The 17,685-nt window shown below is 37.0% G+C and overlaps 1 protein-coding gene across 4 annotated transcripts in view; it reads left to right on the plus strand.

Moving 5' to 3' along the window:
- cpne5b (copine Vb) overlaps window positions 1-17,685 on the plus strand; it is a 131,619-nt gene that overhangs the window by 46,648 nt on the left and 67,286 nt on the right. For 2 of the 4 annotated variants that reach the window (XM_008409300.2, XM_008409302.2), the window contains exons 6-8: window positions 486-525; window positions 2,401-2,415; window positions 6,259-6,335. In XM_008409300.2, coding sequence (XP_008407522.1) covers window positions 486-525; window positions 2,401-2,415; window positions 6,259-6,335 — 132 coding nt within the window. Of the gene's footprint in view, window positions 1-485; window positions 526-2,400; window positions 2,416-6,258; window positions 6,336-17,685 lie in introns of those variants that run through there. The other 2 variants (XM_017304843.1, XM_017304842.1) reach the window with 2 other exon arrangements.

Below are 17,685 nucleotides of genomic sequence, written 5' to 3' on the forward strand. Positions count from 1 at the left end.
CGGGCTGAACCCATCCTTAATTACTGAGCAACACAAATGGTAACATCTGAGAAGATACTCAGGTCCAGGTTCTTTTCATTTGGCCTCTTCTGAATTAACACATTTGATTACGCTTTTCTGGTCACCTCATCAAACACACTGGTTTTCAGTCTAGCACATTAAAATATGACGTATTTGTCTTTGTGTTACCATATTTCTTTGCTCTTTTAGTTTCAAGTCATACTTTTATACAGTTAGTTGCCTCTTTCCTTCATGTGATTGATTGTGACAGCATTCCCTTGAATTTCAGAAACAAAAAAGCAAAGGCCAAAATTTAACAAAGCACATGGAACAAATGACATTTCCTTTTTTATTTCTAGTGACTGCAGTGGTTTGTAGTTCCATTTCATTTTTTTGTTTGAGAGTATGTTCAATAAAATATCTCAACTTGTTCATATTTTCTGTACTAAAGGTTCTGCTTTGGTCTTTTATTTTTTCCCTCTCAGGTATGATGTGGACTCTAAAAGCCCAGACTTGTCCAAACATGTGAGTGCTTGTTTTGAATTTAACCTTGAACCGTAGACAAATTGAAGCAAATCTAGAGCAAAATCTGAACTACTGGCTTGAAATGCTCTGTCACAGATAAAATCTAGTGCTTGTCGAAGCTCGATTTAACCTGATGAATGGCAACTTGTGAAATAGTCATTATTATTATTATTTTTTTTTTATTTTGTTTTCTGCATGGTTTGAGTGGGTGTTGCTTGCAGCATGTTATTTTTATTTTTTTTCCTGAAGGTGGAATAAAACAAACCCCTTACTTGCCTGATTTTGCACGCATCCAAATGCTAACTAATTTTTCTGTTTTTTAAACACAATCTTGTTGGGCAGTGGCGGTTCTTGCATGAATGGTGCCCCGGGTGAGATCCTCGTTCCACTTTTCCAAACAAAAAGCCGATTTGGCAAGGAAAGACAATTTTTCCACCGTATCCTATCGAGAAACATTAAGAGGTGAAGCTTATTGATCTGTTTGTTTATTTATTCCCCACTAGTCTCCACTTTACTAGGGACTATTCCTCCTTGGGTCCGCATCAAATATTACAATAAAAACATCCTTTACAAACATTACAATAAAGAATTAATGGTATCCCTTAAAACACAAACAAAATGACATTGAACACAAATTTCAAATCAACAGCTTCAATGTCTTGCAAACGTTATGAAAAGACAACAAAACACCTTACACACAAAACTATTTCAGAGAAGTAATTCATCTTGCTCTCATTCTCTTACAGTAAGTGTAGAAAGCATTTTTTAAACAAATCTGTCATGTTTACACTTAATGTTCTTAGTTTCTAAACACATTTTTGGACTGTTTGTAATTACTGTAGAATAAATAAATCCATAATTGACCAGTCTATTACCCTTTATGCTCATTTCATTATACAGTGTTCATAATATTGTGAGAGCATAGAAAGGATTTTTTGTGTTTTCAAAACTGTTCATGTTGGTTTGTTAAATCTCAGACGGTCCTGTAAGCAGAATAACCCAACAACCAGGTTATATATGATTGATATGCATCCAGAGATAGTCAAGGCTCCCTGAAAACACGTTAAATAATTTACCTTAGACCAGAACCACAGGTTGTGAAACCAACACAAAGGTCACCTGCCATATGTAGCAATATTTTCTTACACTTTCTCACATTGTGAATGACACAGAAGGTGCAAACAGACAATACAGCTTGTTTGGGATTGGCGATGGTGCATGTGAGCGTGGAAGGGGGTGACGGGTTGTAAAGTTTCCTTTCTCTTTTGCCTCATGGCGCTCCTGACAGTGTGCTGCCCTGGGCGGAGAGCCCTTTTGCCGATTTCAAAAACCGCCACTGTTAGGCTTAGATTTTAATGGCGTTTCTGTTTACTGTAATCTGCTGTCTCCTCTATTAAATAGATTAAATAGATTCCTATCTATTCCTACTGTCTTTTTTGAGTTGTTATAGTATCCCTGCAGTGGCAGGGTCTTTTAAAAACTTTGATAGTGCAATGCTTTTGACTTTTAGTTTCCATTTTAAACAGTGCAACAGGCTATATACTTCATGTTATTTTCTTTCACTAGGAGCACATGAGCTGTGATTTTCCTTTACTCAGGACTGGAAACTGGTAACAGAAAGCATTGACAAAAGTTTTGAACGAAAAATAATCATTGCCAATGATTATTTGATGCGTTTGGATAACGGGGGTTTGCATTTTCCATCGTTAGCTTCACCTGTGATGAGCTCCGTGTCTCGGTTCTTCCGCATGGTGTCAATTTAAACAGGAGTTTTTAGGTATTTGCCATAGTGTTGTGCCTTGGTATATGATGTGCTCTGTTGTTACTGTTGTTGCTGTCGTTGTTGTTGCTGCTGCCGCCCAACTTTTCTGGAAGCCCGCAGAACTCAATGTAGGTTCCTGCATCTCCTCTCACACTCACACTGCATGGCTGCTGTCTTACATTAATGATCTGTCTCTCAGAGGGAATGACTATGTCAGTCATTAGGCTAGAACACCTGAAAACCAAAGCAAGCCAACTGAATATCTCCCAATCCCCAGAGAGAAACACACAGGACACAGTGTGGGGAAAAAAAATTTAACTGTCAAGTCTTTTTTTTTTTTCTTTTTTGTAATTTATAAATAGAAAAAAAAAAGTATTTCCATGATAACTTGCTACAGGCATCAACAGTTTACAGCGACTACAATCAGTAGGCAGACTGGAGCAGAGAATTCTGTGAAATGTAAAACATTTCTGGATGATGATGAATTATTTAGTGGGCCCTGCCTGCCAAGGCCAAAGTTAAGGACTTTTGGTTTGGATTGCTTCACCTTGCAAAACTAAAAACCCCATTCCAAGTCTGATTCTACAGCCATCCTGTCGAATGCCGAAGTGATCATCGAGAAACTTTTGCTGATGAGGACATGCGATGCCTTGCCAAAGTTTTTATGCTAATTGGAGTCTTTCACATTTTGTCAAACAGTAAAACCACATGGAGGTTTATGGAAAAGTTCAAGGGGTTTAAATACTTTTGCAGGCAGTGTAGTTGCAACAGAAAATATTATTTATCTAAAAAGTCTCGATCCATGTCTAACACTCACACTGATCATGTTTCACATCATCAAACATGTTCCACTATTTCCACATGTCCTTGCATTCACTTCAAGTCAGTGAAACAGCCGTGGTGTTCAATAGGAAGAAACAAACTATGGGTTGTTTCTGACTGCATCACAGTAACAACAGGTTATAGTTCAGTACTCATCATCAAATTATCTTTCTCATATGAATTTACATTTGTTAGAAAAAATTTAAAGAACACAATTGTTTTTAAGGTCGAAAGCAGCAGGTTCAGTGGGATTAATGTGGACGGATTGGTTGGCAATTTTCAATTTACTTATTTGCCTCAAATGGTAAGAATTAGGGACTGTTTAATCCTGGCATTGGGTTTCAAATATCTGCATGAGTTTACACAATTTTGCCACTGGAAGCTAACATACTGCAGTTTTTACTCTGCAGTATGTTAGAGTAGAAACTCTAACATACTGCAGTATGTTAGAGTTAAATACAGGTGCTTTATCTACACCTGTATTTTTTTCAGGTGTAGATAAAGCATTTATGCAATTATTGAACTTGTGTGGGTGCATATAGGCACAATTTTTCGACACCCACATGGGAAAACAGTGGAGGTTTCAAGAAACATTTTAAACAATGAAAGTTTTATTTTTATCTTTTTATTGTGGACATAGTTTTAGATTTTTCCCCATTTTCACATCTTAAGGCATTGGCTGTCTTTCCCTCACTAGAGCTCCCACAAACTGGTCAGTTTCCATATTATTATCACATTAGTGTACTTGGTGCCACTTATTTGTTTCTTTTTTTTTAGGCAGAAAACTGATGCTCTGCATCCAGGGAAAACATAGTGAAATGCCCTTTTGAACAGCATAAAGCTTTTCCTCTATTTAATAGGTGACCATAATAAAGCTGGCCTGGACTATGATTCCATTCTATCTATTGAAATAACACATAATACTCAAGTAACTTGAAAACTGAGAGAATAGATATTTATCAAACTGAAATGCTGCATTTCAGAAGTAAAACTCTTTCTTGAAAAATCACATCGATTGCTTTAACTTTCTTGGTCAATCCTCGTTGCGTCGCAGTCATTTCTTAGTTTCCTTCAACTGACCATCTGCTGCATTGCAAATTATCACATAGTGTCATAGACACTTGATCATTTGTTAACATTAGCAACATTTAATAGCATTTACAACTGCTACGCATATTTTACAGGAGATGTTGGGGCTACATTTGACCTTTGATTGCTCTATGTCAGTTTAACAGATTGGGGTGGTGTTTGATTTCAGTAAACCTTAATTTTTCACACCGAATTTAATGTTTAGGAGTTCACAGTAATATTGATTGTCACAATAAGTGTGGATTTGCAAAAATACTCAGACCTTTGTTTCTAGCTTTTTCCACATTACAACTATATCCTTCAAAATGTTTTATGTTTATTTGGATAAGAGTACTTCATCAAGTACTCTGACTTGATGATGCATTTGTATAGTCCTTCATCAAGTCAGAGTACTCCAAAGTGCTTTACTCTACAATCGGTTATTCCCTTCTTCATGGACACAGTCACACGGTGATAGTGGTGACTGACGGAGCCTGGATTTGACCCGGTAATACACTGGTTATGGTTACACGACAAACCCCTACCATCTCAGCCACTGTTGCCCCAAATACGTAAAAATGATAGTTTCTTTTGAAGAACTAAAGATTTTTGACACCACAAGTGTTGAAAAAGTTGCATACAACTTGTATTGATCAGCAATATACGTAAAAACAGATGCACAGGCTGTTTCTACCAGCGTTGCACATCTAGAGACTGAAATTTTTGCCCATAGCATCTTTCCAAAGTCTTCAGTTTTGATAGAAAGCCTCTGTAGACCTCACATTTCATGTCATGCAACATATTACCAGTCGAATTTAGGTTTGGACTTTGACTGGGAAAGCCTACTGTAGGAAAGCCATTAAATTACAACTCTGTCTGTCTGTGTAGGTTTTCTCTGATGATGAAAGATGAACCCCTACTGTACTTAGCGCCATCAGTTTTTTTTTTTTCCATCAACTGTAATCAGCTTGTACTGCTGAAAACAAGCACATATAAAGCAATTTGTCTTCACCTCCATGTTGGTGGGCATTGTGTCTTCAGCAGGGTGTGCAGTGTTAGTTTTTACATGCAGACTAGCGAGTTAAACTTTGACCTAATCTAACCAGAGCACTTTCTTCCACGTTTGCTTTGTTTCCTACTTACTTTTTTCCAACAATAGATGGAATTTGTAATAGATTCTTAAAACATTATTTTCTTGATTGCACTAGAATTTTGGTGGAACAAAAGTTTCTCTTACCTGAGTTTCCAGTGTCTTCAACTCCTCCAAAGTACCTGCTCCTCTAATTTACACACTTCCTACCCAGCCTCTTGTGAAAAAGTCGATAGCCATGTTTGATAGTTTTTCAGTTCTTCCATATTTGTTCCATTTTCAGAAGATCGATTGCACAATGTGCTTTAATCCAGCTCGTAATGTTCCATAACCTAACCATGCCTCAAACCTATCCACATCTTCATTCCTGACCTGTGTGGTGTGTTTCTCTGTCTTTACGGCTCTGTTTGCTTACTAATCGTCCGCAAGAAATGTCCAAGAGCTTTAGAGTCCAGCAGTAATCGGGCTGTAAATAAATGATATGCTGGAGGACTTTGTTTGTTAATTAATGTGACTTCTGAAGGCACTGGTTTTATTTTAGGGATGGGAAAATAAAGAGGCCTGACTAAAAAAAAAAAAAGAATCTGCTTCTTATTTTTATTGAAAAAGTTAACCACTCTAATTTTCCCCTTTTCGCATAATCCCCAAACAACAAATGTTTGACTCGACAAATGTCGAAAGTTTCATGGTGAATTAAAAACTGAAAAATGCTTTGATCAGTCACTCACTCATGGTGTGAGGAAATGTCCCACCATGAATCAACACATAATGTGCGAGGCACATTTTAAAGTTTGGTTTTCATCTGCAAAACTTGAATGAACACTAGTGTACAAGTTCCTTGGAAGAAACCAGTGCTAGAGATCGTCACTTGCATGAAATCTGGTGAAAGTCAGTCTCTAAGTCTAAACATTAATTTTTCTCTTTCTACTTGCTTCCAGAATTTTGCTCTTCCTCCTTTTTTTTTTCAACTTTCCCTTTTGCTTCCCTCCAGGACTTTTTAGGTCAGATGTTCTGCACTCTCGGGGAGATTGTTGGATCACCAGCCAGTCGACTGGAAAAACCACTGGGGTGAGTACGAATTTTACGCTATTTTTCTCATGCTCTCTGACTCCAAATGAGATTAGGAAACAGTTTATTGTGCTAAAAAGGGGAGTCAAGACACAAGAAAAAAATATATTTTGGAAGCGAACGTAATGATTTCTATTGAAATGCATTAAATCAGCCGTAAGGATTACTTTGGGTGTACATTTTTGGAACTTGGCTTCATTTTCTCTGACAGATAGGTAGAAATAGAAGGACGCATATGCTAATTTTGGAGGAATGAACCTGAATCAGTAACAGAAAGAGAATGAGATAAAGAAAAAAAGAGAGGGTAAAGACAAGCTGGAGAAAATAAACATGGGTGATTAAGACAGAGATGTGAGGAAAAGACACTGATCAGACCAGAAGAGAGGGGTGAGGAAGGAGACAACGCATCTACAGATGTTTTCCACAGATAATTATTGTCATTAAAGAAAAGGAAGAAGCGTAGAACAAAATTACCTAAATTACAGCTCGTCTTTCCCGCCTGTGCTCTTACACAAGCGCTGCAAAATGGAGTGTTAATGGGGCATCCTGTGATCTGCCTTTCTACATCTGTCCACATCAGCATTAGTGTCCTGGACTATCGTGCACGTCAGGTGAAGTCTAACTAAGGCTGCACCCAATACAATGCAACTTGCTTCTGAATATGTTATCTGCATTCCCTTAAGAATTTGTAAGTGTCTCAGTTGCTACAGAGTTCCTGGTACAAAACAAATGGTTCATAAGAACGGAGGCTGTGTACAATAACGTGCTCATTGTTCATCCAACAAATTGTTGAGTGACTGATATTTAAAAACCCCTAATCAATTGCACAAAGTTTACTGCATGTCATTGGAGACGTTGGATTGATATTGTAAGCTTTTTGTGAAGTGAAATGACAAATATATGGTTTTTAAAACTTGATCTGGACCTAAGCGTGCTATGATTAAAGAGATGATTAAAGAATTTGAATTTTTATTTATTTATTTTTTTTTTATGTTCTCAAATAAGAAACCAGTTGCCCACAAATATTGATGTGGGTTTATCACACTTAAAATGGTAGCTGTTCAAAAAATATTCATGAAATATCTGGGTTAAAAATTTGAGAGGCCAAATGTGAGGATGAGTGGAAGGCGTAAGCAGGGTTGTGAGAAGCTCATTGTCACCAACTTATCCACTTTGTTGCAATACCTGCAGACCTTTTTTAACAAAAAGGTGACTAATGACAAATCTAGTGACTTTTTTTCTGTCATTGGAGACTTTTATGCTCACATGTGAAAGCAGTCCTGTTGCAGCTCTGCTCTGTCCCGAGCAGAGCAGAGCTGCTGTGAGCCCCACCCACTTCCTAAGCACTGCATATCGCTAGGCAGTGACAGGCCATTAGGGATATACTGTATAGTCCCTCAAGCATATTCTAGGTATGCCCTGGGGTCTCCTAGGAGGAAATGCCCAGAAAACCTCCAGTTGAGGTGCTCAGGAGACTTCTTGGTCAGAGGCTGGAACAACCTCAACTAACTCCTTCCAATTAGTAGTGGCTCTGCTACAAGCGTTCCTTCACATGAATTTGCTCTTCGCCCTAACTCTAAGGTTCAGCTGTCCTATTAAGGAAGGTGATTTCAGCCACTTGCAACTTTAATGCTGCAAGTACTCGTAATTTATGCCGTAGGCCTCTTTGTACCCATGAACAGATGGCATTGCGTTATCTGACTATCAGTGATCAAACTGGAATGAAGTTTGAATAGTGTAATCACTCATGGCCCTGAAGGTTGCTCCTCTTAGACAGTTTTAAACATCAGTAATGCAGAAACACCATTAAAAAAACACACTTAAACACACTGTTATTATTTCTACGAGACAACCTGTTGTGAATATTTAGGAGTAATAATTATCCAATCTCTTTTCTCAACCAAACTTCCTTCAGTGACTCTGAAAATGCGATAGGTGCCACGTTGCATCTGGTAGTGCAAGTTTGCAGAAAGTCCTAAGTTATTACTCAACAATGTTATATTTTCAAATTATAGTTTTTTTTAGATTTAAAGTGTGCACTTTTTTTGTGAAAAAATTTATATATTTATGTCAGCAAACCTTTAACACTGATAATTTCGCAAATTGATGAGAACATTGCTGCAACTTTGCATTCTCTCCCTTTTATGGATTTTTTTTTTCTTTCCTTTTCCTTAAGGGATTTCAGCAATATCAACATACGTGAGAGGATAAACCTTAATCATGCTATGTCAGGTATCAAGTTGTAATTTATTTAAAACTCAGAATTTGTTTGAACTGGTTCAACAAAAACAAAATGCAATACTCGACAAGTCAATTTCTTTCAATTTGACTCTGCAGCTGAGAGATAACGCAACTCCCTGCCAAACTGTATTTTTACAACAGCTTTTAATCACACAAACAAAACGATCTGAAAAACAACTCACAAAGAAGAACCCCCCGTGGTGGGAAGCTTCACAGCCCAAAAAAATGCTAAAACAAGATTCCCTTCTCAACCTCTCTGTCGCACATGTAGGGCAAGCCTGCCTTTGAAATACCAGCATGCACTTTGTTCTGTGTGCTTTTCATGGCTGGTAATGACTGTAAATATGCACATAGCTTCATGAATCCAATGTTCATCTCAGCCTCATTCAGCTGTCTGATGAATGAGTGTGTGATTTTGGTGGACGTGTTAACACATTTTCCTTCTTCTACATTACAGATATGAACTCTGGACAGTGTGTGAGGATAAAAAAACCTGTAGATACGTAATTTTTTAAGTTACTGTCAAGATGCTGTGTTTCACACGAGAGAAGGGGTGGAGGAGCTGTAAACACACATACACAGATTGACATGGCAGCGGTAGATATGCTCCCTGCTTGTGTTTGTTTCATGTAGTATTGAAGGATGATTCATATTTCACTGTGTGGAAACTGAAAAGCATTTTGCCCGAACTGTGCAGAGCCAGTGGGAGAACGTTTTTGACCGTTTGTTTGTTTTTCAGCCATTTCTCTGCTTTCTCTGTCCACCTGCTCATGAAATGCATCAAACTCTTAAAAACCATCGTCTGCCATAAATAACATGTTTTCATGTCACCTAAATGCTGGTATTCCAGTCCAAATCCAGGGCAGCATCTTCCTTAAGATCAAATACATCAAATCCAAAGAAACATCAAAAACATCGATCCAAAGATACATTTGCTTGTTTCGTTGCCCTCAGAAATATTCTATTTGAAATATTACATGCACATTAAGCTTCTTGTTTTCTTTTTATGTTCTATTCTGCACTTTGCTTTATTGGCACATAAATGAATTTTAATTTTGCCCTTTGTTGTCGTCTTTAATTTTAATCACAATGGCTTCGGTCTTTCACAAATTATGGCTTATTTAATTAGGCAGCGTGCATTGTGGTTGTCATTAGAGGAATAGGCTTCTGTAATTGTTCAAAGAGTGACATTAATGAGGAGTCAGGGATGCACATAAATGTCAGCGTAGAAAGGAAGATAGCAGCAGAATTTGAGGAGTGAATGTCCAACAAATGTAACGACTTGGCACAAAGGAGCTGAAATAAACTGGAAACCAGAGACTGCCTGATGATACTTGTAGTTGGATTCAATGAATAAAAAATAAATGGAATGCAATTGATATGAATTAACAGTATTTCTTTGAAAATACTAAACCAATCAATAACAAAACAACAACATAAAAATAAAACTGCTGGGGAAAAGGTTCTATGAAGGACTAAATATTGGGATGTAGAATCATGTAAATCCATCCATAAATCATTTTTTGGTCCAACATTCATAATATCATTGTCATCCATTTGACTGTTTGCCTAAGATTCACCCCAGTTTGTCTGTCCATTCACCCGTCTTGGTCCAACATTCATCCATCCATTTATGTCATCCATCCGTCGGTTTGTCCATCCGCCATTTGTCCTTCCCTTTGCTTGTCTGTCCAACATCTATCTGATTTTAACCTCCCTCCCTCCAGCCCGCCCCGCTTATCCTAGCAGGGTCACGCGGGTGGCCTGCTGGTGCCCATCTGTGGTGAGAGGTGAGGTTCGCCCTTGACAGGTAGCCAGTCCATCGCAGGGCAATAGTGACATGCAATCAAGTTGTAAATAAACTTCTCTGAATAAAGCTGTTCAATCTTACTTAATGCATTCAAATATTTCCAGAAAACTGATCCAAATAGGTCTTTGACAGATCAGAATTATGTGTGCTTTGTTCACATTCTTCCTTCATCTCTCTCAATAGGGGTGCTCCCACATTATATTCATGATTCTCATTGTGCCATCTTTGAGTCATTATTTACACAGAACACAATTAAATACTATAAATTAGCTTCAGATTCTCAGTATTAAAACCCTCCTGTTGTCCTCGGGTCAAAATGACCGAGATTTGTATGTGTTTTCCCTAAACACTGAAAATGAGGACAACAGGAGGGTTAAGCTGAAAACCACTTCAGTATTAATTCTGTTTAATCATAAATAAGACAACATTCAGAATAGAGATTTCTTCTTACATTTTCAAATGTCTTACTTTTAGTGCGGGTTTTATATTATTCGAAATATCAAATCACTGCAAAATCTGCATAGAGCTAAAAAAATTAAGGCTGATAGGAAGGAGAGATTTCAACCTCAAAGACGTTCAAGACATCATCAAAACTCAGTCGTTGAAACACCTGTGAACACATGCAAAAAAGGAAAATGGTTCATAATTATCCGACAGATTTGACTGCTATAATACAATATTTTTTTTTTTGTTTTTAGCATAAAGATGTTATCAAAGTGTAAATAAAAATAGATAAATCATGTTTTTTTTAAACAGATGCTCATCTCATATATATATTTTTATTATATTCATCTTCTAATTGCCTACCAAAAAAAAAAAAGTCCCGTTAACAGAAAAATAATTTTAAATCAAAACCCTCCACAAGCATAAAAACGGTTGGGGTTAACTGTAAATGAATACCAAGGCACACGTGGTGAAGGCTTCTCAAAATATGTCCAGAGTTTTCCATTTCACACGCTGCCTGGGCCTTTTCAGTTCCCATCGTAATCATATGTGAATAATCACAGTAAAAAGCATGTGAAGTTGAACAAAGGAACAAAAAGGCCGGCCCTATAAAATCAAGGTTTTATTAAGATGCTGACTAATTTGTTCAGACTTCCACCATTATCTGGCTCAGCTGAAGGTTTGTAAACAACTTCTTACTGGAGTCTGTTTCCATGGAAACATTGACTCACTCAGCAAAAAGAGTAAAGACATATTGGATGAACAGACTATAATTTATGCCTTTGGGTTTCTCTTACTGAAACTTTGCTGAGCTAACAAACGGAATGAAGTATTCATAGTATTGAATATGTATTGCATTTATATGCAATCTAATATATGCAACAATATTGTAGCAATATAATAAAACTTATAGCAGTAATGTCATTAATTCTGACCGGATCCTCTGTCCCTGTTGCAGAAACGTGTCTCCACAGCATGATTCTGCTAACACCATGCTCACATATTAATTTTTCTCCACAAAATGACCAAAGAAACACAAAAGGTACTTGTCATGGTCTATCAAGTAAATTTTCCTTACAATAAACTGAAGTTTATGGGTGTGATAATGAAATATGAAAACAATGTGAGGGGAATTAATACTTGTGTAAGGAATTGTAATAACTTTCTCTGTCCATTTAACCAACAAGTGGAACATAACCCCCCCCCTACAATAACAGTTTTAATTACTGGCTGCATTCTCTGCTCAGCAATTGTCTAATTTAAAATTTTCTTGACATTTTTGATAATCTATATTCCTTGCCTCATCATGAAATGTTTAGTGTAAATTACTGGAGAAATATGAGTGTGTACGTGTGTGTGCCATGGAAAGAGAGGGGATGACAGGAAGAGAAAGATAGAGGCGAGCCGCCAAACAAGACATTTGTTTCATGTGAAGATGAAAGGCACTTTGCTCTTTCATGACTGCTTCAGATTTGACAGTGCTTTCTTGTTTTTTTTCCCTTTATTATAATTTTGATTATACGAGTAAGCGCTTTTATGTTTAATAGGCAAACTGACATAAACTTTCTATTCCAACAAGAGGCATTTCTGTTTCCCACTCACTCATAGCTCCCATTTATTTAGGTTAGAAACTAAATTAATTCAGCTAATCTGAGTTCGACTTTATTTATAAGCACTTTAAAAAGAGGGCGACTGACCAAAGAGTTAAACAGACATTGCATGTAAGCCTTAAAACACAAAAACAAGAAAACGCATAAAGTATGTTACAAAGCAAGTCAAACTAATAAAATGAGTTCTCTCAAGCTGGGTTAAATGAAAACAAAAAATGATGACTGTATTATTTCATGGAGTTGCAATAATAGCATGTTCAAAGCTGCTTTTAAAACTTTAATTTTATGTAACATAAGTCAGCTTCTTTGTTGTAGTTCATATTATAATATAATTTAGAAGCCATTTGCTTTCATTCATAACCTAATTAGTAAATAGTACACCTCTATCTAATGTAATCTCAGTATAGAAACAGCTGTACTGTGAAGTTTGTCATTGAATGTTAATGTATTCTGACTTCTGTGGTGTTTTCCTTGCTCATTAAGATGCAGTTTAAAAAAATCTTTTAAGCAGGATAAGTATATGATCATGCATGTTCCAAGTTCGGACATTCCATTTAGCAATGCCGAAGCGATTCCCATCATGCAGTTGGGATGCTTTCTTTTAGCCTAGTCAGGAAATCTTGATTTCAAGACAAATGGAGCTAAACAGAAGGAACACCCAGAAGAAAACTTATTGAATGGGCCGTAATATTTATTTTTCAGGCACATAGTGCTATTTTATACTACAGTCAAATTACTCTTTTACCATCAGTTGTGGAAAAAAAAAAACATAGCTTAAATTTTTTTTCACTTGTCTCTTTAAGAAACTCATGGTCTTTCTGACCCTTGGCTTCATCACAACCATGCTTCTCATCGTGCTGTTTAGACATTTTTAGGAGCGCTAGTAATTTGCATGACAAGCTCAGCAGACTTGCCATTTCACCAGGTGTTTGCTAATGGACTCCCACTAGTCTGGTGGAGTAGAGTGTGGAAGGAATGGAGGAGAGATGGTCAATGAGACAGAAACTCAGCTTGGAGGAGCTTTGTGGAACAAGGCGGCGCTTTGTGAAACCAAGCAGTTATTCACTCCTGAGTGACTGCCATGGGAGATTCAGGAATTCCTTAAGCATGCATGAATCAAAACAATACTCCAGGTATGTTTTGGATGTGGGAATAACATTATAGCATGATATAAAGATGAAAAAAAGTTGATTTTACGTAATGCTGCATTGATTTGAGACTGGAGTGGAGATTCACAAAGTGGTAGAGAATTTGTTTGTGTTGTTAAAAATCAAAGTTTGTGGTTGACCAAATGTGAAATTCTTTTTTTCTGCAGGATGTTTTTTCTTGATGACAGTGCTACACTTGTGTAGAATAACAGCTTGTTTGGCATATCTTGAGATCCTGGCCTGTGACTTTTCTTGATGTATCTAAAGACTAAAACATTTGACAGCGAGCAGATGATTCAGCCTGGGTTTATGCTTTGTCTATGAGTGGAATCCCACTTGCTGACATGGCATTTATGATCAAGGTGACAGGGTGACAGTGTGCCCGTAATTTGGTTTTGAAGAATGGAGGATGATTTTTTATTGTTTTTTTTTTTTTTTTGCCTTGTTGACTCATAATTACTCAGAGCAGTTGTTGTTAAGAGGCTGGTCAGAGAGCCTTGTGTCTGTGCGGCTCAGTGGTGAAGGGAAACAAAACCGCTTTCCAGCAGTTAGAGTAAACACCTCCGTAATGTGAAATGAAAATATGGGCCATTATATTACCATAAGAAATAAGCCTTCAATTATCCACACATCCCATGAGGTAACTTAGCATTCTGTTGATGGTTCTGTTCTAATGTGACTCCAAAAAAAACAACAAAAAGAACATTGATATAAAAAGGGAAATTAACTTTTCAAATTGTGTTCTGATGTGTTTGCTACAAGCCTGTCATTATGCCCAACAGAATTACTAGTCATTTTCTGGATTGCTAGATATGTTGAAGAAAGAGCTGAATGAAAGCGATGGCTTAATGTTCCTGTTTATATGGAGTTCTGCAGATAAAATTGCTTATACTTGTAAATGATTCAATTAGAAAGTTTTTAACAGTGACCCATAGACCATCTGGGCGTCATTGTAAATTTGCTAATTTTGAGGCATCAAGACAACACTGAAAAAGAGAGAATAACTTTACTTTTTTTAAGGGTTGCCATGGGAAGAACTGGGTCATAGGTAAGATGCTTTTCTCACTTGTCAAACCCAATCTGAATCATTCTTATTGCCAAAAAGAATACTTCCCAAAAGAGAATCTGAAACTGTGCAGTGATTACAATCTAACATAGACAATGTCTTCATGAAGAACAGCACAAAAGACAAATAAAAACATAATTAATATTTATTTTTTTACATTTCTATTTACAGAAAAAGAATCCTAACTGTGTAGCCTCAAAGTTGGAGGGAAGTATAAAACCCAAACGGCATGTTTCCCCTGAGCAGCTTGATCAATGGCAAAGGACACAAATGGCTCCAACTGGGATTCAACACTGATTGACAAGATCACTTTATTCTCACTGCCTCATGCATTATCACATGTTAACATCGACCGTCTGTGTTTCAGAAATCCAATGAAACGCCTAACTATTCAGAATATGCAGCCAGTACATGGAGAATTGCCAATTATGTTGATTGGTTTATAAATATTCAACTTTTTAAAAAATTATGATTTTAAATTAAAATACAAAAAGACCAAAAGTATAAAAAAATGGGGGGGAAAAAGTGGTTTATCATGTGTGACCTTTTACTAGTTTACGTATTCAGTGACTGTCAGGGGAGATTACTAGAGCAGAGCAGGGAAATGGAGGGAAAATAGTTTTAAATGTCAATAGAGGCATCCATGCAAAGGTAGGATACCTACGTGTATGGAAAGAAAAACAAAAGCTACAGTTTAGACTTGGTTGATGTTAAAAGGTTTGGACCAGCTTTGTTTTCTTTATTCATTTGGAACCAAAGATTCTTAGACCTTAGATATTTTGTTCTCAAAAGTTAAGATGTAATATATAATGTATGACAAATCAAATGTCTATGGATTTGGTGCCCACATTTGATTTATGTCGTTCAATAAATTATTACATTTATGACTCCGTGTTAAAAAAGCATATTTTTTTTCTTTTGAAATTTCTTGGCAATATAATCCAAACAAAAGCAAAGTCTCAATCCCAAGGGTGAGTTGATAAGTTAAAGATTTATAGCGACGCGTACCCTCTGAAGACAGGACTTTAGCTTGCAGACCTAACAGACTAGCACTCTACTAGGGATTTAAAAAGTGCTTGTTGGAGAGCTCTGTCTGTCTGTAATTTGCCACAGCAGTGCAAGGCTGGTTTTGACAAAAAAAAAAAGAAAAAAGTTCACAAAACAAAAATTCTGGCAGTATTAAGGTGCAAAATATCTTCAACTCCATTTTTACATTGTTATTCTGAAACCACCCATACTTCCAATGAGAGCTACCTGTGGAATTAATGGAAAGAGCTGAAAGTACATATTTCTTTTCACTACTCTAATGCAGCTAGTGATATATTATTCCGAGAAGATATCAAGTTCTCTAGGTCCATCTACTGTTTTACTTCAACATGTTGCTTCTTCCTGAAAAGTGACTTCTATCTAAGGTACTGAGAAGAAGAAAAACTAGCCACTAGCGTGCTTACTTGTTGCGTCTAAACATGCAATATGGACTTTTGGAGACTGTTTATTCATTTACATGATGTATGGACATACACATGCTATTGCACTGTTGTACTGCTGATGGCAATAAAAAAAAACATAGCTAAACACCCCAAACACCACATATTTTACCTGGAAAACTTTGCTCTCAGATAACTTTATGTCTCTGACCACTGAGTCCCCTGGAGCTGTCTAACATCACGATGGAATATTGTGTCCTCGTCTATCAGCACTGAACCGTTGCTTTGCTTGAAGCCAGGCTCCCAAGTGTTTCATAATCCTGGGGCGAAATCTGTCTTGAATGGACTGTTTTAGGTGGGAGATAGGAAGTCTGCCCTCATCACTTTCACAAATCTCATCCACTTTTCTTGCATGGAGAAAATAAGAGCCTACACTTTCCTGTGTCTCCAATAAGTGACGCATTGAGTCAGCATGTTCCCATTTGAAGGTCTTTTTTGTCAAGAAAAATATTTTGTTTAGAGTGATCGCTCTGTATCATAGTGTCCTTCTGTTCTCCTGTGATCCCCTAGAAAGACATTTAGTTACTCAGCAGTGTCCTCTCTTGTTGGTGGTTTAAACACTGCTTCTAATGAATACCAGTAAAATTATCACGTTATAGGGAGTCATTATTTTTAAAGACAATAAAGTCCCTTAATTGCTGGTATGCCAGACAGTATCTTATGAATGAACAACGAGAAAACAGCTCTGAAATTCTCCACTGGTCCTGACAACAAATTGAATTTCCACATGAATTTTTCTGTCAAAATAATTTTCTTCTATCAGTTCCTGTGAACAAATGACACACATTTAAACACTGCTGTCGCCAGGATAGCTGAGGAGCTCTTGACCAAAATCTCTGTGTTTCTTACTTTTTAAATCCCAACGTTTAGATTTGTTCCAGGGTAAAATCTCTTTTTTTCTCTCTCTTTCTTTCTTTGTATCCGTTCTTGAAGCACCTTGACTAGTTTGCAGTAAACATTTTGGAAATACAAAATTTTAATGGTTTGGAAAAGAGAGAAACGCCTGACATTTTAGAAAAAAAAAATAAAAATTTAAACCACCAACCTAAGACTTTTCTTAGCAATACAAGAAGCCCAGTCTAGCCTACTATTTTCAGAGCAATAATAGAAATTGTCCATATCCTGAGCCACTCTGGTTCAAAGGGAAGAATAGTTTTCTTGCATGTGAAAAGCTGTGGGTTCAATTCCACATTATTTACATTTTGATTCAATTCCTTGCAGTCTGGAATTGGTTATGTTGTCTGGGGACCACAGACCAAACAATACAGGATCTAGATCAGCACTCAATATGTGGATGCATGAACTTTCTTTCAGACGTCTATGTCAGCATAGCACTCTTCATGCTGGATTATCCCTATGGAAACAGTAATGCATCCTGACACTTATGAGTCGTCAATCGCAGTCACACTGCCAACCAGGACAGCATAGTGGCATGGAGTTGGTTTTAACTCAGTGAATGCTACTGACTCCTGTGTTTCAGCAGAGCCCTACAATATGACCTACAAGGTGAAAAAACTCTGCTGTTTGTTGCACTTTTAATAAAA

Source organism: Poecilia reticulata, linkage group LG5, assembly GCF_000633615.1.
Source record: "Poecilia reticulata strain Guanapo linkage group LG5, Guppy_female_1.0+MT, whole genome shotgun sequence".
Taxonomy (NCBI): domain Eukaryota; kingdom Metazoa; phylum Chordata; class Actinopteri; order Cyprinodontiformes; family Poeciliidae; genus Poecilia; species Poecilia reticulata.